The 27,998-nt window shown below is 42.7% G+C and overlaps 1 protein-coding gene across 7 annotated transcripts; it reads right to left on the reverse strand.

The window, feature by feature from the left end:
* Positions 1-20: 20 nt before the first annotated feature.
* PLAC8 (placenta associated 8) lies at positions 21-27,978 on the reverse strand. 7 transcript variants are annotated; one of them, XM_037896775.2, is made up of 6 exons: positions 20,301-21,323; positions 18,560-18,681; positions 5,133-5,277; positions 3,602-3,726; positions 1,293-1,401; positions 21-179 (listed from the first exon to the last, which is right to left on the reverse strand). In XM_037896775.2, exons 3-5 carry the CDS (start codon positions 5,239-5,241, stop codon positions 1,297-1,299), a joined length of 339 nt encoding a protein of 112 aa, XP_037752703.1. In that variant the 5' UTR covers positions 5,242-5,277; positions 18,560-18,681; positions 20,301-21,323; the 3' UTR covers positions 21-179; positions 1,293-1,296. The 7 variants fall into 7 exon arrangements, with proteins under 7 accessions (XP_037752703.1, XP_037752701.1, XP_037752705.1 ...); XM_037896773.2 differs by having other exon boundaries at positions 18,560-18,734; XM_037896777.2 differs by lacking the exons at positions 18,560-18,681; positions 20,301-21,323 and adding an exon at positions 27,388-27,978.
* Positions 27,979-27,998: the final 20 nt, after the last annotated feature.

A 27,998-nucleotide genomic window follows, 5' to 3' on the forward strand; every position in this document is an offset into this window, starting at 1 on the left:
ATAAGAGAGACAAAGACAAATTTGAGGTTGTTACTTTACTTTATTTCAGATAAGTAGTGCTTTCCAACAATCAAATTAAAATGCATACAGCACTTTCTTGAACAGTAAGTACAGCAGGAAATGAGAAGACTCTTGCTTATGGAAATTATAGGACTCACAACCAACGAGTATAGGAACATCTAAAATAGGGGAGAAAAGAGTTACATTCTGGCTGAGATTAATAATACCATTAGTTTTGTTAATACACTACCTTGAAATTTACTTAAGCAATCAAGCAATATAAGACTCATTATTGCTTATATATAGTGCATAGCTGTGTATTTTAATGAATCTACCTCAAATCAAGGAAGATGGAGTAGTATGAGGACAGGATTTGACTCTGAGTATTAATGGAAAAAAGATTTAGCTCAGCACTGGGTGCTTTTGAAAATGCAACCCAGGAACTACACTTTCTCCATAATCGACACTATTTAGCTTTGTGCAAACATAAGAATCACAATCATGTAAAGTTCTGCCACATGGTAATATCCCACAAAGATACATCAAAAGCCTAATCCTGAACAAGTCAGTTAAGTCCGAGCAAACAAATCCCTTTTACAGATGTGAGACTACACAGTGAAGATGAAGGAATGGCTGTTCACCCCCACCTATTGCAATGCAAGGGCACTGCTAAAGCAGGTCTAGCTGCCTAATTCTTGGAAGGGAGACTAGCTTCCTGCCACAGTCCACTCAACGGTTGAGCCATGTTGGTCCCCTGTAGCACACACCCACCTCTTCCGATTTGTGTTTGACATGTTCTGTTTGTTTTGCATTCCTGTGTGGAATTCCACTACAGAATTGCAAGTGCCACCTAGTGTGGAATACCTGCCACCTGTGGTGTACTAACAAGGCTCTCCCCCAGTAATAGATGGTCCTTGCTGCCTGTGATCTTGCATTCCCAGCCAGGCACGTTGCCCATTGTAAATGATTATATATTTCCTTTTAAATTGGCTTGGTAACTCTCACTCCACTTCTTACTGTGGCTCCTCTTAATACAGAGTCAAGTAAAAGGCTTATATGCTGCTTAGATAAAGCCACACTATAGATGGCCAGCTGGGGCCCAAGAAGACTTCATTTAGATACAGAAAGGGCGGGTAGAGCAGGACTCTGCTCTATATTGGATAGAAATCTGTTCACTGATTGCATATCATTTTGGTTCTACACTAACTTTTCCGTCACCACTACCATTTGTCCTAGAACTAATTGAAACATTACATCAGAGAAGCCTCTTGATTTATCAAACACTTACAAACCTTACTAGAATATCCCCATTTCCTTCCTTCTGTTAATATCTCTCTTTATTTGACAAAGAGCACACACAGGACACCACAGGATAGTGCAGAAATCAGAGCAGATGGATCCCTGTTGAAACAGAAAAAATATTAAAGGCTGTAACTTTAAGAAGTACATCTAACTTTTTGTTGACTTTATCACATTGGACTTAAAGTCAGACTAGCATATGGGCTTTCTGTGCTGCCTTTGAGTGGGATGACAGGGCCATTATGGGGAAAATACATTTTAAACATCCTTTCCTTTTCTTGTTACTAAAGTACTTTTTGGCCTAAATTCATAGAAACTAGAAGATACCAAACCCTACTTGGGTATCCATAGCCCTGCTTTTTACTGCAGCGAGCCAAAAAAAGAAAAATGTTCCCAGTTGCCTTCTGTAGGAGACAGAGAGACTGGGTGCTGGTAGCAGGTTACCTCTTAAAAGGGTTGCTTTAGGCACCAAAGAAGTTAATTAGGAAGTTATCTAATGGGTGGGGTTTACCCAATAACAACCAGGCTTTAGCAGATGGAAACCAGACTGAGAATAGACTGGAAGCTCCACTAGATCAAGTCAGCCCACCTCCCTACCTGTGCAGGATTGTTCCTTATAGAGTAACCTCTGGGATTCTGGCCAATTTCCATTTTAAAATGTTTCCAGTAGTGGGATTTTTCAACCGGTAAACTGGGAGTCTAGTGTCCAGTTGATTTGCATTTAGGGCTGGGATGTATTGTCTGATATTCAGCCAAACTATTCCTTTTCTTAACTTCATCCTTTTGCTAGTCCTCGCGCCACTCTTTAACACACTGCTATATTCCTTTCAGATCTTTGCAGTTATAGCCCCCACTATTATTAACTGTCAAAAACTATACTTATTTAACTCTGAATTTTCCTTAACGGTCAATGCCTCCATGCTCCAAATTTCCTTCCAAATTTCCTTCCTACCTGCATCCTTCAGGTATTGAAGATCCAGCAGGGAAAAATATGTTCTAACAGAGAAACTTTTGCCTTCCTGCTCTGACATAGCTCCAAATTTTTAAAAGATCTTAGCTCCTATATTTAGGCTCCGAAGTGAAGCGGCCAGATTTTGAAGATACTGTTGAGCCCTTTAGAAAATCTGGACAATTCATTTAAGCGCCTAAATAGAAGCTGAGGTTTGTTTGTTTTTTAAATTAGCTTATAATATTTCTTCATAGCTCTCCTAAACCTCCTTGGCTTTGTGTTATTACTGTTCTATTGAATGTGTAATCATACGTGTAATTTCATGACCAGTATCACCCTGAAGCATTTCAGTGACATTCCTTTCCATGTCTTTCCACCCACAGAACATGTACACGTTTGCAATTTTTTTTCCCCTAGGGACATTAGGCTGAATCTCATTTTATAATTTCATGGCCACAGTTCTAACCTTCCTCAGTCCCTTCATATTATTCCTCTCTTGTGTTTGTAACACATCCCAATTCAGTGTGATCTATTCATTTAATTTTCATATGTTATCTAATCTTGTTTTTTCATTTCTTAGGCTTTTCTTTTATTTGTGCTTTGGCACAGAAGGAGTTAACTCCAGAAACTACAATATTGTAGCTTGAAAAAACACATACACAACCGCCTTGTTGATTGAACCACACATTTAGAATTCTGTCTACATTCTGCAACACCTTTTCAGCTCATCAGGAGAACCCTTGGCAAAGAGATTCATGCTGAGGGAGTAAGAGCCAAGATTTAGAACAGTAGTTTGGTCTAAATGGCGGTTGATTATCAGGTTAGTATTATGTACAATGTCTGCATTAGAAATTATCCAATATTCATTTAATTTAGATGGATATTTAAATGTAACCAATGCCTCATCAGAGGGGGTTCTCTATCTCAGGTACATAGCAAATCTCTGCTTTAAAGGGGCATCAATTAATAACGGATAATTGCACTTCTACTTTTCATGAAATTATCTCAAAGTCCTTTACAACAGTACCAAAGGAATGATCTATTTTACAGATGGGGAGAACAAAGGAAAGAAGAGCTAAGGGACTTGTGCAAGGTTACACAGTGAGTCGGTGGCAGTTGCAAGTAGAACCAAAGTCTTCAAATGACCAATCCTCCGCTAATTTCTAGACCACAGTGCCCTCAAATCATAAGGGAAGACTCCTAGCAGCCATGTTCGGATGGGGAGGAATCACACTGGGTGGAAGCTGGCTAATGAAAATGTAGCCAACTGATCTGCTTAGAGCAATGACATGTTGCTTTAAGGGCTGTTCTTTGAGCATGAGCAAAACAAAATATTATTAAATAGTAACTAACAGGGATTCCGTATCTTGTCCGGTAGAGAGTCCTCATGGCAACGCTTCCGCCACAACAGCAGCATTCATTCATGTCACTTGCTACTTGACATCCAAGACAATAGAAACAGAATGCTCCACATAGGCCTGGATAAAGACAAACAAATGAGGCTCACTCAATGTTCTCCCCTTCATTCATGCAGACAGTTACCTTTCACCACCACTTTTAGGAGAGATGTAGAAATGGCTAGAAAATCAGAAGGAGAAAGTTAGGGATGTGCCAATGGGCCAGAGCTAGTGCAAAGGAGGGCAAGATCTTTGAAAGACTTTTGAAGGAATAGTGATGTCATATGATTGTGTAACCTGAATGGCAGCTTGCCCCCCATAATAGACTTAAGGCCATTTCTTCACTGCCAAAAACAGTGTGTGTTTACAGTAGGATAACACACATGTTTCAGCTGTCTCAGTGGAGGCGAGGCATTATAGTTTTTACCATGATGTAACTAAGTGAGGTGAACCACAGGTGGGGGAGATAGAGTCGCACTTGCATAGCTACATTGCTAAAAGCTATATAAGCACTTTGCCTCCACTGGGATTTTACAGCAAGATAGCTAACCCATGTTAGTTATTCTGCTGTAAACACACTCCTTTTTTGGTCTGTGACCTTCAGCAGATCTGGATGCCTTAGGGCAGGAGTACAAGTACTTGCTGTAGTAGAGAGGGTGCCTGGTGCAAGATCTGAGGCCTGAATCAGACTGTGAACCAAAGTCAGGCCATGTATTGGAGCAGATGCTTACAAGTTCACTGACCAGTACATGAACTTGGCAAAGTTGTTGCTAGTGCACTGGGCGCTAGATATTTACATAAATATAGTCCAGCTACTACAGATACATCCCAATCGAGTACAAGATAATGAATAGGGATGTTTTGCCCAAGATATCAGGAACAAGGGGAAGTAACAAACAGAGGTCATGAAACACGTAGGCTGGAATGTAAGTTGTTTATCCCAGTTGTTTGTCTCAGTCTATAAATGGCAGGGGACGGCAGAAATTCCCACTGCTGATGGAGCCGCTCCTTGCCACTGGGCACTTGTGTTAGTGTATCTGTAGCTCCTATGGGATGCTAGTATTGTGCCTTGACGGCAATAAACCTGGCCGAGTGCCTTTGTCCCCAAACCAAGCCCGTGGTCTTTCTTTTTGAGTAATATCGAGGCCTGCTGAATTAGCAGGCTGCGCTGCGAGTATTGATAACACTGGCACTCCCAGGACAGAAGCACTGAGCAACCTTACCCAGGCACTGACATTCCAGCCTTCTACACTTAGCAACACCTTGCTTTGTGTGTGAGTGGGTGATGTAGCCATCTAGTCACTGGCTCTCAGAGTGGATATGGGAAATACAACTACAAGCCACTCCTATAAATAAATATAAAACAGACAAACTGGATTCTCCCAATTTAAAGTCAAACCCACTAAAAGACTGGAGATATAATATTAAGCCAAACATCAAGACATCTCAAACCAAAACAAAAATACAGTATTTGACTATCCACTTACAGACTCCACAGTCACTGCAGCAATCCACCAACCCAGTCTGCCAGACATTACTTTGTGCAGTAGCCACAGAAAATTGGGGCTGTACAAAGATGACAGGTTGAGAATTCATTTTTAGTTTCACAAGATGAGTTCAGAAGTTTAATTTCTGAAAGGAAAACAATAAAAGGAATGGTTTGAAAGAGTCTGTTAGGGACTAGCTGTGTCACAAATAGTCAGGGTGTCTAATGTCATTGTGGTGATGTAATTAGAGGAATGTTACCCACATCTCTTTGTGAAATGGCATGTTTCTCACTTCATTGGAAGCAATGCTATCCACTGGATAACTGGCCAAATTGTTGTCGACAGAGATAGACCATGAATGAATTTGGCCCAGTTTCTTCTGTCCAGATTATGAATAGGTGTACATTTTCACCCAAAAACACCATCTCTCCCTAACATCACATTGGGGCATAGTTCATTCCTGATTCAAAGGAAAGGGTGCCACTAACTAATGGCCAACGTATCTTCCAGCAACACCTAACGGTTCCCTGGTCATCACCCATGTGAGTCCTGGCCTACTCTGATCATCCGTTCCGTGTGATCTGAGACCATCACAACACAAATACTATGGAGGTTATTGCAGAAATGGAACTCTCGCTCTTCCTGCTGTTCGCAAAGAGGCAGATTAGCCCCAAGAACCAGGATTTTCCTGCTGCAGCCAACAAAATTCTGAGATGTCATTTACTCAGGCAAACTTCTTTTGAGTTCAGTGGTGGTCTGACTAAAATCAGGAATTACTCTGGCACCAACAAACAGCTTTCAGACATTTTGAAACAACAGTGTACATTAGTACATATTGAAAATATAGCTGTCAAAGGCACCCATCAACTTAAAAAAAATCATTAAAGTCTGAAAATGTCTCAGCTACTATTTTTATATGTAACATCTAAGATGATTATCAGTGAAAGATTAAAGAAAACATTTTTCTGATTTTTCAGTTTGTTTACTTTGTACATTTAACTGCAGCCAGTTTTACTGTTTCCCCTGTACAGTCACTCACTCACTTTCCCTTGTTATTTTCTGAATTTTTCACTCCGCAACAGGAGAGAGAAGCACATAAGAATGGCCATATAGGGTCAGACCAAAGGTCTGTCTAGCCCAGTATTCTGTCCTCCAACAGTGGCCAATGCCAGGCGCCCCAGAAGGAATGAGCAGAACAGGTAATCATCAAGTGATCCTTCTCCTGTTGCCCATTCCCAGCTTCTGGCAAACAGAGGCTAGGGACACCATTCCTGCCCATCCTGGCTAATAGCCATGAATTTATCTAGTTCTTTTTTTTAACTCTGTTAAAGTCTTGGCCTTCACAACATCCTCTGGCAAAGAATTCTACAGGTTGACTGTGCGTTGCGTGAAGAAATGCTTCCTTTTGTTTGTTTTAAACCTGCTGCCTATTAATTTCATTTGCTGACCCCCGAGTTCTTGTGCTATGAGAAGGCGTAAGTAACACTTCCTTATTTACTTTCTCCACACCAGTCATGATTTTATAGACCTCCATCATATCCCCCCTTAGTCACCTCTTTTCCAAGCTGAAAAGTCCCAGTCTTATTAATCTCTCTTCATATGGAAGCTATTCCATCCCCCTAATAATTTTTGTTGCCCTTTTCTGAACCTGTTCCAATTCCAATATATCTTTGTTGAGACAGGGCGATCACATCTGCTCACAGAATTCCAGTGTAGATGTACCCTGAGGATCCTAGTACTGATGTGATACAAATATATTAAATAACAACAGGATTGGGATGAGGGTACATTTATATTATTCTGTTTTCATTTTTTCCTTGTTCCACATGTGGCAGCATTCTTAGTTCTCCAAAGACAGGACTTTGCCGTTACTTGCGCAACTGTAATTTGCTTGGCAACACCCCTTGCTCCTTGGTAACATGATTCCTGGTGTTTGAACCCACATCAACATCATGTGTCCTACGCACTAGGTGGAATTTCCTTCAGCTAAAGGGCTACCTTATTTCCATAATGTTTTATTAGAGAAGTATCTTAATTATACCACAATGAAAGATGTGATATGAGAACAGGGCAATAAATTGTGTTCAAGGTCCATTTTCGGTAAGCAGCAGATATATGACCGTGAAACCCTCATTTAGTCAGTCATCTTTTTATATGTTGTATGATTCACAGGTATTGGGGACATTGAAATGTCAACAGAAACTCATTACTGATAGCACTTGCAGATTAGTGAGGCAAACGGTTAAAAGCAAGCCTGTGTGTTTCTTGTTTCTAAAATAAATAGTTATCAAGCTGTAAAAATAAAACCTCACTTTCTTCCTGATAATTGAACAATAGGTCTTTGAAGAACAAAGGGCCTCCAGTCTGACTATGATTTTAATAACATTGCTTCCTTCTTGCAGATCAGAAACATGACAGACCACTTCCAGTGAAAACACTGTGGGCAAAATTCTGACCTATTGTTCACATATTAACTGGTGTTAACGTGACTGTATGGGTAGAAAATAATAAAAGTAACAAACACACACCATAAACATAAAATCAGGCCTTCATTATGCTGACTCTTACAAGATGCGTATACTGCCCCATATACAGTTTCCATGTCACTTAAGCTACAGGTCCATTCACATGCCTTCTCCTCTCTTCACTAAGAGGTATTGCAAAGTTGGCACTCTGCCATTACTGGTACTTTACACATCTCGGTGACTGAACAAGATTGCGGGTGAAGAGATCATTGCATCTTTCAAGAGGGCAGAAAATAGGTGAAGGAGGATAGAGCATGCTGAAAACAGCAAGCGACATATGCCTTCTCTTAAAACATGGATAATAATATCAAAGCACATAGGATAGAAAGAACCTTGAATCTTTCTGAAAAATGTTTCACAACCCCAATACCATTAGTAAGATGTACTTTGTCTCCATTGGTCATTTTGAAATATAGGCAGTCAAATTTAAACTGTAGCAAAGTTCATTTTTCAGTAAAATCAGCCTCCAACTGTCTGAGAAATATCGACTTCGATGCATTCATACAGTCTGAACGGTGGCAGGCAAAAAAACAAACAAAAATGACTTTCTGCTACCCACCCTGGGTGCATAATTTTGTCAAATACCTGTTAGTAGGATTTACAGCATATTTCATTTTGCCTTAATTGGTTTGTTGAGCAGAAAACAAAACATTCTCATTTTTTACTAACTTCCCTTCCCAGAAATAGCCATCTAAGTAGCTGATAGCTCTTGAAAGTTTTAATATACTGAGCTTTGCCAAACTCAAAGAAATATGCATATGCCAGTTGCAGAGCAGTCTTGAAGAGAGAAAGCGTTCCCTTTTCCTGGTTGAACTTCTGTACATCAAATACGAAATAAATCTGTTATGCAACACCAAGGATGAAATTTTAATCTTAAAAAATTAAAAGGCATAGTTGAAGTGGAAGAGGGGCTGATTTAAGAGGAAATTTGAAGAAAATGAGGGAGGTCTGTGGCTCAGGAGTACTTTAGGTATACGGGTGGTGGGCCACTGTTTTCCGCAGTTTGTCAGGTCTGTCATCTATTGCCTTGTATTATTGACCACCGTAAAGTATCTATGGTTACAGCGTGTGTAAAAGTGTTATACAAGAACAGGAAAATTAATTCTTCAGGGCCCCGTCCATGTGATGGTAAAACAAACAAACAAACAAACAATGTAGTTGTTGCTTTGCAGGTACTGCTACAGAACATCACCAAGTATGTAATCCTCCTAACGCTTTTGTTAATGTTAGTTATTTACTCTTTCTGAGGCCCTCCTGAAAAATTATTAGAAAGTTAGGCAAAACAATGGGGGGAAATAATGCTTCATAAAACTGTGGAGGGTTTGTTTGACAAACTCTTGGCCATGCGAAAGCATGAGAGCTCACAAAGAATGGACACAAAGCTGTTTCACTAAAATTAAGGTTTATCAGTTGTCAAAGTTTCCACTAAAATTCAGGCCAGCTCTCTTATTTCTATGCCCTGTTTTTTCACGTTAAACGTTGAAAAGTTTATGATAGTTTCTTTTTTAAAACCTTGTTTGATGTCCTTTCTTATTTCATTGGATCTTTGATTAAAAGTGATCTGTTCATCAGTAGGATGTGGAGAAGATGGCAGTTTTAGAAAAACAACTCAGGAAAAGAGGGGAGGGGTATATGGAGTGGATGTAGGAGTTCATCCCTCTTCAGATAACAGCGCTGGGCCCAACAGCTTCTCTCTCTACATGAAGCTACAAAGCTATGGCTTCTCTGTTAAATTTTTTTTTGTAAAATGTCTCTGTAAATGAGGGGTTTTATATTGCACTCTCGTATCTGAAACGTTCTTTAAAATCTTCAGATGATGAGCCTACTACACAGTTTTGGCCTATCTTTGTAAATTGCATTTAGAGAAGTTTTCCTTGATTCGTGTTTTTTGCATTCTGGGCGATTTATTTAGACAAAGCTTTAAAAATAAGCTAACCTTTTTTCTTTTCTTTTTTTTTAAAGTTGGGATAATAATAGCTCTTTGAAACATTGTCCAGGAATTTTTATTCACAAGACCTCTTTGGTTAAGACAATATTAAAATTTTTGGGGGGTTTGGGGGGGTGTTAGATGTTACAGTTTTAAAGGCACTATACACTGTAAAGTTTTATATAAACTGCAGAAAAATTAATTCTCTGGGACCTCTTCAATTGGATGATAAATAAAATGGAAAAAATAATTATTTTGCAGACCACTCTATAAACTATTGCTACAAATGTAAGGATGTTGATGCATTTTGATTCTCACATGACACTTTTAGCCATTGAAAAAAATGTCTGGGCTTGCAGTTTTGGACTGGAGTAGCTATACAATACTGACATTGGCTTGCACCTTACCATTCTTGTAGGTTTCGTGTTTAATTACTGCTGTTCTTTTAGGGGCCAACTTATGCCTTAGGTTACTACGAAACAACAGTTGTTGCTTTTGACGTACTTCTCTAAAATACCACTAAGCATATAAAGGGAAGCATTTTTGTTGTATTACAAGGCTTTTCATCTTAGTCAGAAATGACCCATCTCACCATTTGACTCTGGTATGTATGCCAAATCCTCCTGATGCCTTTGTAGGTGTTACTTACTTACGATTTCTGACACCTCACCCCTCTGAGAAACTGAGTAGACAGTTGGTAAAACAAAGGGGCATCAGAGGAATATGTTGCCTCAGGTTTGGGAGAGCTGTCTGTTTACCCATGCTAAACAGACAACTACCAAAGATTCCTCTCAAATCCAGACCAAATCTCTAATCTGCATTGTCTTGTTTTTTCATGTTTCAGAGTAGCAGCCGTGTTAATCTGTATTCGCAAAAATGCATCCGATGAAGTGAGCTGTAGCTCACGAAAGCTTATGCTCAAATAAATTGGTTCGTCTCTAAGGTGCCACAAGTACTCCTTTTCTTTTTGTTTTTTCATGTTTCCTTTAAAAGTTACTCTGGGTTACTCTGTGTGCATTTGTGTATGTAAATGTGTTGGATTATTTTTAATTTCTTTTTTCTATTCATTCAATGGGCAAAAAATAGTTGTTAATGCAAAATATTTACCAGTAAAGCACATTAGATATATTGAGTCTTAAGAACATTTTGTTTGTATCTACTGCCTCCCAAATACTAAATATACAGGTTCCCTTACTACTTCATTGCTGTTTTAATTTTATTTGTTAAAGCCAAGTTTAATCATTTTAATAAATTACATTCCATCTATACCTTAAATGCTGAAACCTTACAGTTTTACTTTAACAAAAAGGACATTGTTTGTTGAAACAGATGTAAAATGTTAAAGATTCTTTTATATAGAATGTTTTAAACTAGGCTTGCATTTTGTCTCCTGCTTATGTGTATTATCCATTACCCCATTAGATTTCCTTTAGGTTAGGCTGTGTGTGCACGCATTTGTGTTTTACATAACTTAATACTGAAAAACAGATATGAATGTGTTTGTGTGGGTGATTTATCTACAAAATAATATAAAACTAGTCTGAATGTATGTTTTGGATGGTTTGTCTTTTAAACAGTATACAATTTGGTTTGAATGTATGCTTGATTGTTCTGGGAAGGAGAAGAAGGAAGGGGATGGATACATATGTACGTAATACGTGTGTGACTGTGTGTGTGTATATGAGAGAGCTCTTGCAAGTCTTGCATGCACAGCCTTGCTACGTGTCCTTCAGAACAGAATTAATACCTTTTTCTGTATTTTATACAAATTATATATCTGTGTTACCTAGTGCCATAACTGACATAGCTACCCTGAAGAGTTCAGGAAACAAACCAACAAAAACAACAGTTACTTACCTTTCCAGTACTGCTGTTCTTCAGGATGTATTGTGGACACAGTCTATCAGGGAGCTCTGTCCCTCTGGGCAGGGCAGAGCCACAAACAGTCTGTAGCCGACAGCCACCTGGCTGGGGCAGACAGTAATTAACAGCCTATAATCAGCAGTCCAACAGGGAGCTCTGTCCCTCTCGGCAGGGCAGAGCCACAAACAGTCTTTAGCCAACAGCCACCTGGCTTGGGCAGACAGCTACAAACAGTCTGTAGATGGGCTCTGGCTCCCTCTGGATGAGGCAGAGGCACAAACAGTTAGGGCTCTGGCCTGTTTCAAGGCAGAGCTGTAGCACTCTAAGCCCAGGCCCCCAAGCAGAGTCGGGTGGCAAACAGTTAGGGCTCTTGCAGGGGTGAGCACCGAAGCAGTCTAGGGGCTCAGGCAGGGGGTAAGCACCAATACAGACTTCCTGGCCTATGGTGGGGAGGTTGCTACCCCAGGGGTGAGATGGCAGGGGATAGGGGGATGCAGGCCCGCCTGACTCCACCATGTCCCAGCCAAGGCCCTAACAGTGGCAAAGTGATCTGTCACTGGGTCAGCAGGGAATCCATTTGCAGCATGCTGACTAACACTCTGGTAGCAGAACCTAGGGTTACCATATTTGAACATTCAAAAAAGAGGACACTCCACCGGGGGGAGGGGGGGGATTTGCTCGTGCCCCCTGGCCCTGACCCCGCCTGAACTCCATCCCTTCCCCGCCCCCATTCCAACCCCTTCCCCAAATCTCCACCCCGGCCCCGCCTCCTCCCCTGAACGCGCCGCATTCCCCCTCCTTCCCCCGCCTCCCAGCCACGCGAAACAGCTGTTTCGCGGCACAAGTGCTGGGAGCTAGGGAGAAAAAGCGGGCACTCTCTCAAGTGATCAACATTCATTTTCTTTCTAGAATGATCAACATTCACTCTCTTTCTTGAATGATCAACTCTTCTTCGGGGAAAAATAATAATGGCAAAATCCCAGATGTTTTTAGATATTTAAAAATTCCTCCAGGACTGTGATTTAAGAACCAAAAAGCCGGACATGTCCGGGAAAATACGGACGTATGGTAACCCTACAGAACCGGACTAGAGTCTGGTTCCCCTGGGCTATTTCCTACCACAGTTTGGGTGTAGAGTCCCATGGTCCAAAGATCCCCGGTCTCCTCTGGGTATTTGGCCACTGGTTGCTCTGGCAGCTCCTCAGGGTCCTCGTCTGCCTCCCCTGATGGCAAGGTATCCATCCACTCTGGGTCTGGGCCAAGCTCTTGCAGAGATGTCTGCTCCCTAGAAAAGACATTCGCTCTCTCCTGTGGCTCAGCAGCAACTGAGCTCCAGGATTCTCCTTTTCTACTTCCTGTCCTGCCCCGGTACCTCCAGTGAGGGGGGCAGGACAGGTTTGGCTCCTCCCACTTAGGGACGTGTAGTGGTCCCTCATACTCCAGTTTGGAGGGAGGCCATTCTGCCTCACTACACTCATGAAGTTGGAGCGATGACACTGGAGAACAGATGACCACATGGCTGTCTTTCAGATGTCCACAGTCAGACTGTTGCTTAGAAGGGCTCTCAAGATTACCTGAATCCTTATCTTATTTGGAAGATTTATGAACTGACAGATATAATAGGATCTTATGCAAGATATCCAATGCAATAATCTCGATACTGAGAATGGTCACCCATTTAGTTTTTCTGGGATGGCCACAAACGGTCTAGGAGAGACTCTAAATGGTTTGGTTCTATGGATATAGAAAGGGTGTAAACTCTCCTCACCTGTGTTAGCATGAAGCTAAAAAACAAACAAACAAAAACAGCAGCAAACTGAACAGTGTGGTTCAAATGAAAGTCTGAAATTACTTTTGACATAAATTTGGCATATGGCCTCAAAGAGATTTTATCTTTGTGAAAAATACCAAATGGAGGTTCTGCCAATAGCGTTTGCATCCCAGACACTCTCGTGGCTGATGTAATAGCCACTAAAAATGCTAAAAGAAAAGGAGTACTTGTGGCACCTTAGAGACTAACAAATTTATTAGAGCATAAGCTTTCATGAGCTACAGCTCACTTCATCGGATGCATACAGTGGAAAATATAGTGGGGAGATTTTATATACACAGAGAACATGAAACAATAGGTGTTACCATACAGACTGTAACAAGAGTGATCAGGAAAGGTGAGCTATTACCAGCAGGAGAGCGGGGCGGGGGGAGGGGGGGGCGGAGAGGGGAAGGGGGCAAGAGAGAACCTTTTGTAGTGATAATCAAGGTGGGCCATTTCCAGCAGTTTACAAGGACAGTAGGAGGGGAAATAAACAAGGGGAAATAGTTTTACTTTGTGTAATGACACATCCACTCCCAGTCTTTATTCAAGCCTAAGTTAACTTAGGCTTGAATAAAGACTGGGAGTGGATGTGTCATTACACAAAGTAAAACTATTTTGCTGTCATAGCATTATCCTCCATAATGGCAACTATGGCATCATCTATCTTCCCAATTTGGTGTTTGATAGGCTTTATCAACTTTCCCATCGTGTGGCACTCAGTGGTTTCAGTGTCAGAGAGGATGTTCCCAGATGTTGCTTCAAAATTTGCCATTGATGAGTTGATGCAGAGAAAAATACATAGATGCTTTGAATTACATTAAAAAATTCAGCAGCCTCAGTAGAAGCTGATGCTGCATCACTGATCATCAAGTTCAGTGAATGAGAACTGCATGAGACAAAAAAACCTCGAGGGTTTAACTCTTGGATCCGTGTCTGCACTCCTCTGTTCTTTCCTCTCATGTTGGCACCGTTATCGTAGCCCTAACCTCTCAGGTCAGCTATCGCAATTCCCATATGTTCCAGCTTTTTAAGAAGCACATTTGTCATACCAGCTTCTGTAGTATCATCAATGTCAATAAATTCTAGAAAATGCTCTCTGACAGTCACCATTATAGGGACATTTTCACTGGGTTCTGTTGTGGTTACAAAACGCACCATTAAAGTCATTTGTTCCATATGGCAGATGTCAGGTGTGCAGTCCAGAATAACAGAGTAATATCTTGCTGACTTCAGATCTGCCACACTCTTCTGTTTGACTTTTGTTGCCAGTAACTGTATGATCTGATTTTGAATTGTTTTTTCAAGGTAGTGGTGTGTGTACATTTCTTGGGTGGTGACTCTTCTTAGATGCTCCTGGAGTACAGTATCAAACTCAGCCATCAGCTCCACAATTTTAAGGAAGTTTCCATTGTTTGGCACATACAGCTGATCTGAAGTGCCACGCAGTGCTAGGTTTGGGGTAGCAGGCATTCTCACCATGGCAACAAGCCTTTTTCAGAACATTTTGCCAGTAATGAGGCTCTGATGCAATCTTCCCTTGATGCTGATTGTCTGTGGTAGCCTTTAACCTTAGTCTCATCTCAAGCTCTTTCCACCTATGGAATGCTCTCTCGTGATTTGCTGCTGTCTCATGGCATGCCAGATTTCTAGCCAGATTTTTCCAGTCCTTTGTTCCTGTAGAACCCTATGTGGCTGGAACATTAGACTGGAAGAGTTTGCAACAAAAACAGTATGCAGCATTCTGGGTTTTTGAGTACATAAGCCATGGCTTCTCCACTTTGTCACCACTGGGGATTTCACGCCAGTAATGTGTTGTATGGAAACTTCTATTTTCATTGTCTTTGGGGAACATGAAGTTTTTCACTTGCTGTGGCCCATGCAGTACAAGGAAGTCCCTCGGGCTACTGCTCAAGTGGGTCCACAGTCCTGGATCATCTAGACTTAAGGAACTAAACTCAGCAGCAGCTGTTTCTTGTGCCTCCACCACTCGCTTCTCTGATCTACAGTTTTCTTCAGGAATGTGCATGGTTACATCCATTTGAGATGGAGATATGGATGCTGCAGTAGCTGCCAGGTCACCTGCACTCTGGCTAACTGGAAGATCAGACATCTCCTCACCACTCACATCCTCACTGGGGCCGGAAGGCTCACCGTGAACATTGGTGTCTGTGTATCTCAGGAGAGCTCCTTCCTGCTTAGATAGAAAAGCTTCCTTTGCTTTCTTTCTTTTTCTGAATGCTGCCCCGAAGGGTGTTTTCTTCTTTCACTCATGACTGCTGTTCTGTGCCAGCTTTAGTGACTCTCACCACTCAGTTGAAAGGGACAAATGAGCAGGCTGGTAGCAGGGCCTGAGTGAGGGAAGATATCAGCATCTTAAGGGCCTAACTGGCTCCTACTACTTCAGTGGACTGCCTGTTCTCCTCAAGTGGGTCCAGGGAAGCAGCAGGAAACAGGAAGCTCCCTGAGAAGCTGGTGTTAATCAGTCCAGGCTCCTGGGGGTGCTAGAGAGGTACATAAGATGCTCCTCCTCCTCTCTCTCCCTGCAGCTCTTGCTGCTTTCTGCTATTCCCTCTCACCTTTTCTCCTGCCTGCTTTTCTCCTGCCTGTTATGTCTCTTGTGCCCTCCTTCCTCCAGCACAGCACTCCACCATCTCTGTGCATCTAGAGCAGAGAGAATACATATGCACCAGCAGCAGACACAATTTTCTACACTCTGGGTCCCAGTGGTGGTGCCCCCCCCCCCCCCCCCCCCCCCCGCCACAGTCTGGCAACTGAGGTGGCCGCCTCAGTTTGCCTCATGGTAAGGCCAGCCCTGAGTCTACCTGACCAAGAAAGGGAAGTGCATCTTTGCTCACTGACTTGCCAATCTAGTGAGGAGAGCTTTATACTAGGTTCAAAGGGGCAGGTGACAAAAGCCCCCAGGTAACCATAAAAAAAAAAGGGTGACCTTAACAGAAGGCTACATGTCGGGGAGGGGACATGGCAAATTACAGTAGGGTCATAGGAGGAACACGAGGGAAATCAGTGCGAGAATCTGCTTAATATCTTAGATGTTGATACGTAAATGCAAGGAGTATGTGGAATAAATGGGAAGAACTGAATGTATGAGTACATAAGCTAAATTATGAGTTAACTGGTGTCACAGAGACTTCATGGGATAAGTCTCGTGACTGGAATATTGGTATAGAGGGGCATAGTTTGTTCAGGAAGGCCAGGCAAAATAGAAAAGGAGGAGTTGTTGCATTATACATCAAGAATAGATACACTTGTTCTGAGGTCCAGAAGGAGTTGAGAGGCAGACCAGTTGAAAGTCTCTGGGTAAAGATAAAAGGGGTTAAAATATATGGGGACATCTGGGTAGGAGTCTACTATAAACCACAAAGTCAGGAAGAGGAGTTGGATGAGTCAGTTCTAGAACAAACAAATACCTTAACCACAAGACCAGATAGTAATGGGGAACTTTAACTACCCAGACATCTGTTGGGAAAGTAATATGGCAAAACATGAAATTTCCAAGAAGTTCTTGAAATGTATTGGGGACAACTTTTTATTTCTGAAAAAGGAAGAAGAAACCAACAGAACAGACGTTTTAGACTTGATTCTGACCAATAGGGAGGAATTAGTAGCGACTCTGAAGGTGGAAGGCAATTTGAGTAAAAGTGATCATGGAACGATAGATTGCACTATTCTAAGTAAAGGAAGGAGTGAGAGCAGCAGAATAAGGACAATGGACATCAGAAAAGCAGACTTTAACAAATTCGAAGAACTGGTGGGTATGGTCCCATGGGAAAAGTTGTTCAGGAGAGCTGGCAGTTTCTCAAGGAGACAATGTTAAAAGGCACAACTGCAAACTATCCTGATGAGAAGAAAAAGACAAGAAAGATAATAAGAGGCAAATATGGCTCCATCAGGAGCTCTTTAATGAACTGAAAATCAAAAAGGAATCCTACAAAAAGTGGAAATGCGCAAACTTCTAAGGAGGAGTACAAAGGAATAACAAAGCATGTAGGGACAAAATCAGAAAGGCTATAGCACAAAATGAATAACACCTAGCAAGGGATATAAAAGGCAATAGGAAGAGCTTTTATAAATATATTAGGAGCAAAAGAAAGACGAAGGAAAGTATAGGTCCGCTACTTAGCAGAGGAAAGCTAATAACGTAGGAGAGGTGTTTAATGCCTATTTTGCTTCAGTCTTCACTAAAAAGATTAATGGTGACCAGATACTCAACACAATTAATATTAACAACAAGGGGGAATGGCTGCAAGGCAAAGTAGGGAAAGAAGAGGTTAAAAATATTTATATATTATATTTTATATATTTATATAATTATATATATATATTTATATAATAAAAATACAAGTTAGATGTACTCAAATGGGCAGGGCCTGATGAAAGTCATCCTAGAGTGCTTAAAGAACTAGCTGAAGCAATCTCAGAAGTGCTACCAATCATCCTTGAGAACTCATGGAGGATGGGTGAGGTCCCAGAGGACTGAAGAAGGGAAGACTATGTACCTATCTTCAAAAAGGGGAACAAAGAAGAGCTGGGGAATTATAGACCAGTCAGTCTAACTTTGATACCTGGAAAGATACTGAACTAATTATTAAACAATCACTTTGTAAGCACCCAGAGGATAATAGGGTTATAAGGACTAGCCAGCACAGGTTTGTCAAGAACAAATCATGCCAGACCAACCTAATTTCCTTCTTTGACTGTGTCTCTGGCCTAGTGGATGGGGGGAGCTATCGATGGGATATATCTTGATTTTAGCTAAGCTTTTGACACAGCTACACATAACATTCCCACAAGCAAATGAGGAAAAAGCAGTCTAGATGAAATTACTATAAGGTGGGTGCACAACTGGGTGAAAGACTACACTCAAAGTTACCAATGGTTCGCTGTGAGACTTGAAGAGCATATCTAGTAGGGCAGTGGCGCGAAGCCTTTCCAGACTACTGTACCCCTTTCGGGAGTCTGATTTGTCTTGTGTAGCCCCAAGTTTCACCTTACTTAAAAAACTACTTGCTTACAAAATCAGACGTAAAAATACAGAAGAGTCACAACACACTATTACTGAAAAATTGCGTACTTTCTCATTTTTATCATATAATCATATAATAAAATAAATCAATTGGAATATAAATATAAATATTGTACTTACATTTCAGTGTATAGTATGTAGAGCAGTATAAACAAGTCACTGTCTGATGACTAGTACTTTTTTTGTAGCCTGTTGTAAAACTAGGTAAATATCTGGATGTGTTGATGTATCTCCTGGAAGACCTCTACTTACCCCTGGGGGCATGCATACTCCTGGTTGAGAGCCACTGTAGTAGGGTCCTGGGTCTGGTACTATTCAATGATCAAGACAATGGAATGGAGCACACATTTATAAAATTTGCAGATGGCACCAAGCTGGGAGGAGAGGATTATAATTGAAAACGACTGTGACAAACTGGAGAATTGGTCTGAAATCAACAAGATGAAATTCCATAAAGATAAGTGCAAAGTACTTCACTTAGGAAGGAAAAAACAAATGCACAACTACAAAATGGAGAATAACTGGCCAGGTGGTAGTACTGCTGAAAACGATCTAGGGGTCTGTGGCAGGATGGTCACCCCATCATGCCTCAAAGGGCTTGAAACAGCCCTAAGAGAGGGCTATAGCCAGAGGAAAGCTAGGCTGATTGGGGGAAGTAGCCACTGGTGGGGCCGTGCCCCAGTCAGGCCACAGGTGGCCCTTTTAGAGGGCTGTTAGCCAGGAGCTGAGACAGACACTCTCTCTAGCTACATGGAGAGAGGAGGACCTGGCTGCCTGGGAAGCTGAGGAGGGTACCTAGGGCAGAGCAGTGCTGGGGAAGGGCAGAGGGAGCTGGGGAGCTCCAGCCTAGCAGAGCCCCAGGCTGCAGGCCGAGGCAAAGGCCCCGAAAGGGTACTAAGACTGCAGAGGAGCAGCCCAGACCTAGACAGAGGCAGCTGGTCTGACCCCGCCCTTGCCAATGATGACTGGTACAGACTGCAGTCTGCCCCAGGGAGCGGGGGCTAGATGATGACTGACGGTAGCCACTGAGGCAAGGGAGGTGTTGCCGGCACCCAGTGCCGAGAGGCTAAACAACAGCTGGAGTTGGTTCGCTACCCGGTGTGCTACACGGGCTCCAGTAATCACAACGGGGTGGAGAAGCAGAAAAGTTTATTTGCAGCTGCAAAAAGGTACAGGGAGAATAAAATCTCAAATCCTGCACACAGAGCAGGAAGTTACACAGGCTTTTATACATCCTTTTTCCCAGCATACTTATCCAATAGCAAGCTGCCCTAAGTATCCATATAGCCAGCCAATCCAGTTCCCAGCTAGTTCCCTGGTTCTCTGTATCATTTGTTAAACTATACATAAAGCTGTTTTATTCAGCATTGTTCTTCCATATCTGCCCTGTGAGGCCTTGCTTAGTTTCAGGCAGTCTGACTCTGCAACATATTGTTGCAGATCCACATAACTGCTGTGTGTGCCTCCAGGCGGGGGGAGCCAAGGACACTTGGGCCTAGTACGCAGAGCTGCTGCGAGTGCCTCCAGGCGGGAGGGGGGGCCAAGGACACTTGGGCCTAGTGCGAGGGGGCTTCATCGACACTCGTGGTCTTCCATTCCCTCGAGTTACCTAGTGGCCATGTCCCAGTGTCCCTAACAGAGGGGTAGGGGGTTGGGGGTTCCCCGGGGAGGGGAGACCCAGATTCGGGGTTACAGGTAGAACCCTGATCTAGAAGGGCATTGGGGTCCAGGAGGGACACGGGGGGCCAATGGCAGGTGAGACACCTGCCTGAAGAGGGCGCTCCGGACTGGAAAGAGCTAATTCCCTGGATGACCGACAGGAGGCGCCACACCGGTGAGTCGTTGCCCTGTCACAGGGTCATAGTGGATCACAAATAAAATACTGTATTTGCGAGAGCTTCAAAATGAACCCAGGACAAAGGTCCATTCCTGCCTATGACTTCTAGGTTATGTGGCTTCATGAATGTATGTGAGCCCACATGGCAGCCTTTACCTCAGGTGCTTGCAGGTCTGGTTCCACTCTGTAACATCCAAGCAGGCACTCTCTGGACATGCTGATTTGTGAACCTCAATGAGTGCTTTCCTCCCTGGATTGGTGGGTGGACCCAGATAATGTCTGTGCCTGAGTTCTCTTCTGCAATCCAGAATCAACAACAATGATTCTTATCACGAATGCCACCACGAGTGCTCTTTGAAGACCGAAATACTGAACCTCCTATTTCAGAAATGGGGTACACCTATCATACATCTTTTTGGTCAGAGGGTCTTCTCTATACCTTTACTCCAACTCTCTTGATCCCAAGGTTGATCAGAAAGCTAAAACAGGACCAGGCAACATTAATACTGATAGTCCCAGCTTGGCCAAGATTGTGTTGGTATACAGATCTCCAAGACCTCTTGATACAACCTCCAATAACCAGGCCATTGATCAAGGGATTATTGTCCCAGAATCAGGGACACATTCTACATCCCAATCTGTAGAGTCTTCATAGAATTATAGACATATAGGGCTGGAAGGGACCTCAAGAAGCCATCAAGTCCAGCTTTCTACACTGAGGCAGGACAAAGTCGACATAGACAATCCCTGAGAGGTTTTTGTCCAACCTGTTCTTAAAAACCTCCAATGATGAGGATTCCACAGCCTCCTTTGGAAGCCTGCTCCAGAGCTTAAGTACCTTTATAGTTAGAAAGTTTTTCCTAATATCTTACCTAAATCTTCCTTGCTGAATATTAAACCCATTATTTGTTGTCCTACCTTCAGTGGACATAGTGAACAACTGATTACAGCCCTCTTTATAACTGCCCTTAACGTATGTGAAGATTGTCCCCCCTCAGTCTTCTTTTCTCAAGATAAAACATGCCGATTTTTTTTAACTTTCTGTAGCCTTGCATGTAGTTATGGGTCACTTTAACTAATTACCCACCTCAAGGCGAGGGTCTTCACGACAGTAACTCCTCACTTAAAGTCGTCCCAGTTAATGTTGTTTTGTTGTTATGTTGCTGATCAATTAGGGAACATGCTTGTTTAAAGTTGTGCAATGCTCCCTTATAACACTGTTTGGCAGCCACCTGCTTTGTCCACTGCTTGCAGGAAGAGCAGCCCGTTGCAGCTAACTGGTGGGGGCTTGGAACCTGGAACCAGGGTGGACCAACAGCCCCCCATCAGCTCCCCTCTCCCCTAAATTCCCTGTGCAGTAGCTGCCCAGCAGGCTATCAACTGCCAGTTCAGCTGTCCCACCCCCCACTGCTATGTGCTGTCCCTCCTGCCCTCGGCCTTGGAGCTATTCCCGGGAGCCTCCTGCTTGCTGTGTGGGGGGGAGAGTGGGGCTAATGTCAGGGTGTCCCCCTCCCCCCTGATCCTGCACCCCACTTACCCCATCTCCATGGTGCGAGGGACACACGACAGGGCTCAGGATGGAGGGAGCTTCCTGGCAGCAGCAGCAGCTGCTGTCTCAACTTGCTGATCTACTTAAAAAGGCAATGTACTTAGAGTGGAGTCAGTGTACTTAAAGGGGCAATGCACATCTCTCTCTCTCTCACACAGTGTGTGTCTCTGTTTCTGTCTGCCATGCTGTCTCCCCTCCCTCCATTTGTGCTGCCTTGTGGCGTGTGAGGCTACATTAACAACAATGTGTTAACCCTTGAGGGCTCAGCCAAGTGCTAGTTCATCATGCTTCCGTCGACGTGCACGGGCTGAAATTGTGGAAAAGCAGCATCACTTGCCCCATAACCTCAGCCACGCTGAACACCAGGCCATCCACAGCCTCAGAAACAACTCTGACACCATAATCAAAAAGGCTGACAAAGGGGGTGCAGTCATCATCATGAATAAGTTGGAATATGAACAAGAGGCTGCTAGGCAGCTCTCTAACTCCACATTCTACAAGCCATTACCCTCTGATCCCACTGAAGGTTACCAAAAGAAACTACACCATCTGCTCAAGAAACTCCCTGAAAAAGCACAGGAACAGATCTGTGCAGACACATGCCTAGAACCCTCACCAGGGGTATTCTATCTGCTACCCAAGATCCATAAACCTGGAAATCCTGGGCGCCCCATCATCTCAGGCATTGGCACCCTGACAGCAGGATTGTCTGGCTATGTAGACTCCCTCCTCAGGCCCGACACTACCAGCAGTCCCAGCTATCTTCGAAACACCACTGACTTCCTGAGGAAACTATAATCCATTGGTGATCTTCCAGAAAATACCCTCCTGGCCACTATGGGCGTAGAAGCCCTCTACACCAACATTCCACACAAAGATGGACTACAAGCCATCAGGAACAGTATCCCCAATAATATCACGGCAAACCTGGTGGCTGAACTTTGTGACTTTGTCCTCACCCATAACTATTTCACATTTGGGGACAATATATACCTTCAAGTCAGCGGCACTTCTATGGGTACCCACATGGTCCCACAGTATGCCAACATTTTTATGGCTGGCTTAGAACAACGCTTCCTTAGCTCTTGTCCCCTAACGCCGCAACTCTACTTGTGCTACATTGGTGACATCTTCATCATCTGGAAAAGAAGCCCTTGAGGAATTCCACCATGATTTCAACAATTTCCATCCCACCATCAACCTCAGCCTAGACCAATCCACACAAGCGGTCCATTTCCTGGACACTACTGTGCCTAGAAACCTACTGACCGCTATACTTACCTACATGCCTCCAGAAAGAAAAGGAGTACTTGTGGCACCTTAGAGACTAACAAACTTACCTACATGCCTCCAGCTTCCATCCAGGACACACCACAAGATCAATTGTCTACAGCCAAGCTCTAAGATACAACCACATTTGCTCCAATCCCTCTGACAGAGACAAACATCTACAAGATCTTTGTCAAGCATTCTTAAAACTACAATACCCACCTGCTGAAGTGAAAAAATAGATTGACAGAGCCAGAAGAGTACCCAGAAGCCACCTACTACAGGACAGGCCCAACAAAGAAAATAACAGAACGCCACTAGCTGTCACCTTCAGCCCCCAACTAAAACCTCTCCAGCTCATCATCAAAGATTTACAACCTATCCCGAAAAATGATCCCTCACTCTCACAGATCTTGGGAGACAGGCCAGTCCTCGCTTACAGACAGCCCCCCCAACCTGAAGCAAATACTCACCAGCAACCACACACCACACAACAAAAACACTAACCCAGGAACCTATCCTTGCAACAAAGCCCAATGCCAACTCTGTCCACATATTTATTCAAGTGACACCATCATAGGACCTAATCACATTAGCCACGCCATCAGGGGCACGTTCACCTGCACATCTACCAATGTGATAAATTCCATCATGTGCCAGCAATGCCCCTCTGCCATGTACATTGGCCAAACTGGACAGTCTCTACGCAAAAGAATAAATGGACACAAATCTGACATCAGGAATCATAACATTCAAAAGCCGGTAGGAGAACACTTCAACCTCTCTGGCCACTCAGTAAAAGATTTAAGGTGGCAATTTTGCAACAGAAAAGCTTCAAAAACAGACTCCAAGGAGAAACTGCTGAGCTTGAATTAATATGCGATCTAGATACCATTAACTTGGGTTTGAATAGAGACTCTGAGTGGCTGGGTCATTACACATATTGAATCTATTTCCTTAAGTTAAGTATCCTCACACCTTCTTGTCAACTGTCTAAATGGGCCATCTTGATTATCACTACAAAAGTTTTTTTTTCTCTTGATGATAATAGCTTATCTTAACTAATTAGCCTCTCACAGTTAGTATGGTAACTTCCAACTTATCTGTGTGTGTGTGTGTGTAATATATATATATACACACACATACACATCTCTTACTATATGTTCCATTCTATGCATCCGATGAAGTGGGCTGTAGCCCACGAAAGCTTATGCTCTAATAAATTTGTTAGTCTCTAAGGTGCCACAAGTACTCCTGTTCATTTAGCAGTAAGGCATTCCCTGGGAAATATCCTACCCTCTTCCACCCTCTGACTTCACCACCTCAACCAAGCTTCACAATCATCATAGCTATGTACTGTATTAAATTGTTTGTTTAAAACTTATACTGTGTGTATATATACCTCTACCCCGATATAATGTGGTCCGATATAACGCGAATTCAGATATAACGTGGTAAAGCAGAGCCCGGGGAGCGGGGCTGCTTTACCTCGTTATATCCGAATTCGTGTTCCCGCAAGTGGTTCCTCTGCACCCGCCCTTACATGCTGAGGTCCCCCCCCCCCCCCCGCCCCAGCTCACCTCCGCTCTGCCTCCACCTCCTCCCCTGGGCGAGCCACCGCCGCTCCGCTTCTCCCCCCCTTCCCTCTCTCCCTTCCTTCCAGGCTTCCTGCGCCAAATAGCTGATTGACTCGGCAAGCCTGGAAGGGCGGGGGAGGGGAGAAGCGAAGCGGCAGCAGCGCACTCAGGGGAGGAGGTGGAGGCAGAGCAGAGGTGAGCTGGGGTGGGGAGTGGTTCCTCTCCCGACCCCGATATAACGTGGTCTCACCTATAAGAATGTAAGATTTTTTGGCTCCCAAGGACCACGTTATATCAGGGTGGGGAGGGGGTTGTACACACACACACACAGGGTGTGTATGTATATATATAATATAGTCTTGTCTGGTGAAAAAAATATCCCTAGAACCTAATCCCCCCATTTACATTAATTCTGATGCGGAAATTGGATTCGCTTAAAGTCACATTTTTCAGGAACATAACTGCAACGTTAAGAGAGGAGTTACTGTATTGGCAATGGCCAGAAACCTGTCCTGAGATCAGTAAGCAGTCACTGTGGCAGCACTGAGGACTGCTCCCATCAAGTTGATCTTTTGAACTGGACTAAAGTAGACTTTTCTGCATTTATTCTGAGTACCAGATGAATGAACAGTGACTGGATTCGAAGAATGCTGTGCTTTACTTACTCCTTTGACTGGCCTCGGACCACCCAGTCATCCAGACAAGGAAAGACCTGGATACCCTAATAGTGGAGAAGGGAAGCTACCACTACATACGTTTGGTAAAAACTCTCTGTGCCAGTGAAGTGCCAAAGAGGAGTACCCTGCATTGGTAGTGAGAGTCTGACCATTAATTTCAGATACTTCCTGTGGCCACATGGAAATCAACATCCTGTGAATCAAGGGCAGAGAACCAGTCTCCGAAGTCCAGGGAGAGCATAATGGAAGAAAGTGAAAGCATCCTGAACTTTAGCTTCCTGGTTAATTTCGTTAGCTTTCTCAAGTCCTGCATGGGTGTTAGCCAACCCTCTTCCCCTCTTGTGAAAGAAGGTAGAATTAGCAGGAATAAAGTCTTTTGCCTTCATATTGTGGAGATACTTTCTCTATGGCTCCCAAATTCCTGAGGCCGCACAATTTTCCAAAAAAGGCTCCAGAGGCGATCCTGGCAATTACAAGGTGGTAAGCCTAACTTCCGTAATAGAATTAGACACATAGATGAACACAATATATTGGGAAGAGTCAACAGGACTTTTCTAAAGGGAACTCACCAATATATTAGAATTCTTTGGGGGGGGGGGGTCAATGAACATGTGGACAAGAGTGATCCAGTGGATATAGTGTACTTGGACTTTCAGAAAGCCTTTGGCAAGGTCCCTCACCAAAGGCTATTAAGCAAAGTAAGCAGTCATGGGATAAGAGGGAAGGTCCTCTTATAGACAGAAAACAAAGGGTAGGAATAAATGGTCAGTTTTTGCAATGGGGAGAGGTAAATAGTAAGGGCCCCCACAGATCTGTACTGCAATCAGTGCTATTCAACATATTCATAAAGGATCTGGGAAAAGGGGTAAACAGTGAGGTGGCAGAGTCTGTAGACGATACAAAATTACTCAAGATAACTAAGTCCAAAGCAGACCGCAAAGAGTTACAAAGGGATCTCACAAAACTGGGTGACTGGGCAACAAAATGGCAGATGAAATTCAAAATGTTGATAAATGCAAAGTAATGCACATTGGAAAATGTAATTCCAATCACACATGCAAAAAGATGTTGTCTAAATTAGCTATTACCATTCAAGAAAGTTCTTGGAGTCATCGTGGATAGTTCTCTCTCTCTGCTCAATGTGCGGTGGCAGTCAAAAAAGCCAACAGAATGTTAGGAACCATTTGGTAAGGGATAGATAATAAGACAGAAAATATCATAATGCCACTTATATATTTACATTACACCCACACCTGGAATACTGGGTGCAGTTCAGATCACTCCATCTCAGAAAAGATACATTACATATATATAAAATATACATACACATAATATATAAAAAGCTATATTAGCTATATCTGATCTATTGCATACAGATTTTTACAAATCTCTTGTTTTATGATCTTGCTAGATCTCAGTCTTTATTTTCCTAGCTGCTGCTACATAACATGGATCTGAAAACATCAGCTTCCTACCTCCCAAATCCATTCTCTGATCAGTGCAGTGCAGCTTTTGGTCACATACAGTTAAGGCTAGAATTTATAAAATGAACTTCTGTAAACTAACTGATAAGAGTAGAGCCTTCAAGTCAAATTTGTGTAGTCCTGAGATTAGATTGCTTATGTTCAGAATCCATGAAGAATATGAAAGGTTTCGGATGCCACGCATGCCTTATCTTTATGGACATTCCTGCCATACAGTAAGAAAGAAATGCATTAAAAAAAGATCAAAAAGAAAAAAAATTAGAAAATGTTCCTCTTACCAAATAAACTGTATCCATCTTTTGAAACCCAATGACCTACTTGGTACAATCTATGCTGTCTGGTCCAAAACTGACAAAAATAAAAATAAAAAGCTTGTTAATTAGTATGTGCTTTTAACTGTTGCAGCTTTTCTCCCTCTCTGGCTAATAGCTATCACCTATTTGTATTACAGTAGTGCTCAGAGACTCCAAGCTCAGAGCTCCATGTGCTAGGCACTGCATGTACAAACAGAGTAAGAAGCAGTCCCTACCCTGAAGGGCTAAAAAATAATGAGACAAAAGGCAGGAGAGTAGCAATATCCCCATTTCTCAGATGGCGAGAAATGAGGCACAGATTAACTCTCTTTTCTAAGGTCATACATGAAACCTGTAGCAGAGTCAGAAAATGAACTCTGATCTAGTACAGTACCTTAACCACAAGACCATCTCTGCTTGGATGTCTTAGAAGGGAATTGGAGAGACTGAAGACTTTCTTCTAGGTTGTCTACTTTGAAGAGTTATCTATATTGAGTCAGTTTCTTAGTGCTAGTTCTCTTCTATAAGGACTAATAGTGCTGTAAGGAAACCAGATATGGTTAAATGCTCTGCACACATACAATTTTAACAAAGTATTTTTCTTACTCACTGTGCAAGCAAAAGTCTATTGAAAACTCTTAACTATGAAGTGTCATTTTATTCCATCTCTATCTTGATACTCCAGTATCTTGGCCAGAGCTGTTATTAACCACAACTTGCTATCTGCAAGCAAACTATACAACAATATTACCTTTGAAGAGTTTGGAGCACTATTAGAGAGAGATCCCTGCAGCCATTATTTGTTTCCTGTGGGATAATTTTTGAATGGGAAAAACAAATTCCATTGGCAAACAGTGATATTAACAAATATTTTTGACTATAACTTGAAGCAGTTCAGCTCTTCATGTTTCAGTGCTTGAGCAAGAGCGATACAGGGTATTTAATTGGCACTGTTGGACAATTATTTAATACAGTAGAACCTCAGAGTTACGAACACCTTAGGCA

Source organism: Chelonia mydas, chromosome 4 (genome assembly GCF_015237465.2).
Source record: "Chelonia mydas isolate rCheMyd1 chromosome 4, rCheMyd1.pri.v2, whole genome shotgun sequence".
Taxonomy (NCBI): domain Eukaryota; kingdom Metazoa; phylum Chordata; order Testudines; family Cheloniidae; genus Chelonia; species Chelonia mydas.

What these genes read in the sequence shown, in the direction of transcription:
- PLAC8 (XM_037896777.2), bottom strand. Translation starts at nt 5,241, where the DNA reads ATGAATTCTCAACCTGTCATCTTTGTACAGCCCCAATTTTCTGTGGCT. An exon ending in CTGCAGTGACTGTGGAGTCT is followed by an intron (nt 3,727 to 5,132) that starts GTAAGTGGATAG and finishes GTCTTTATCCAG; the next exon opens with GCCTATGTGGAGCATTCTGT. An exon ending in GGACAAGATACGGAATCCCT is followed by an intron (nt 1,402 to 3,601) that starts GTTAGTTACTAT and finishes CTGTTTCAACAG; the next exon opens with GGATCCATCTGCTCTGATTT.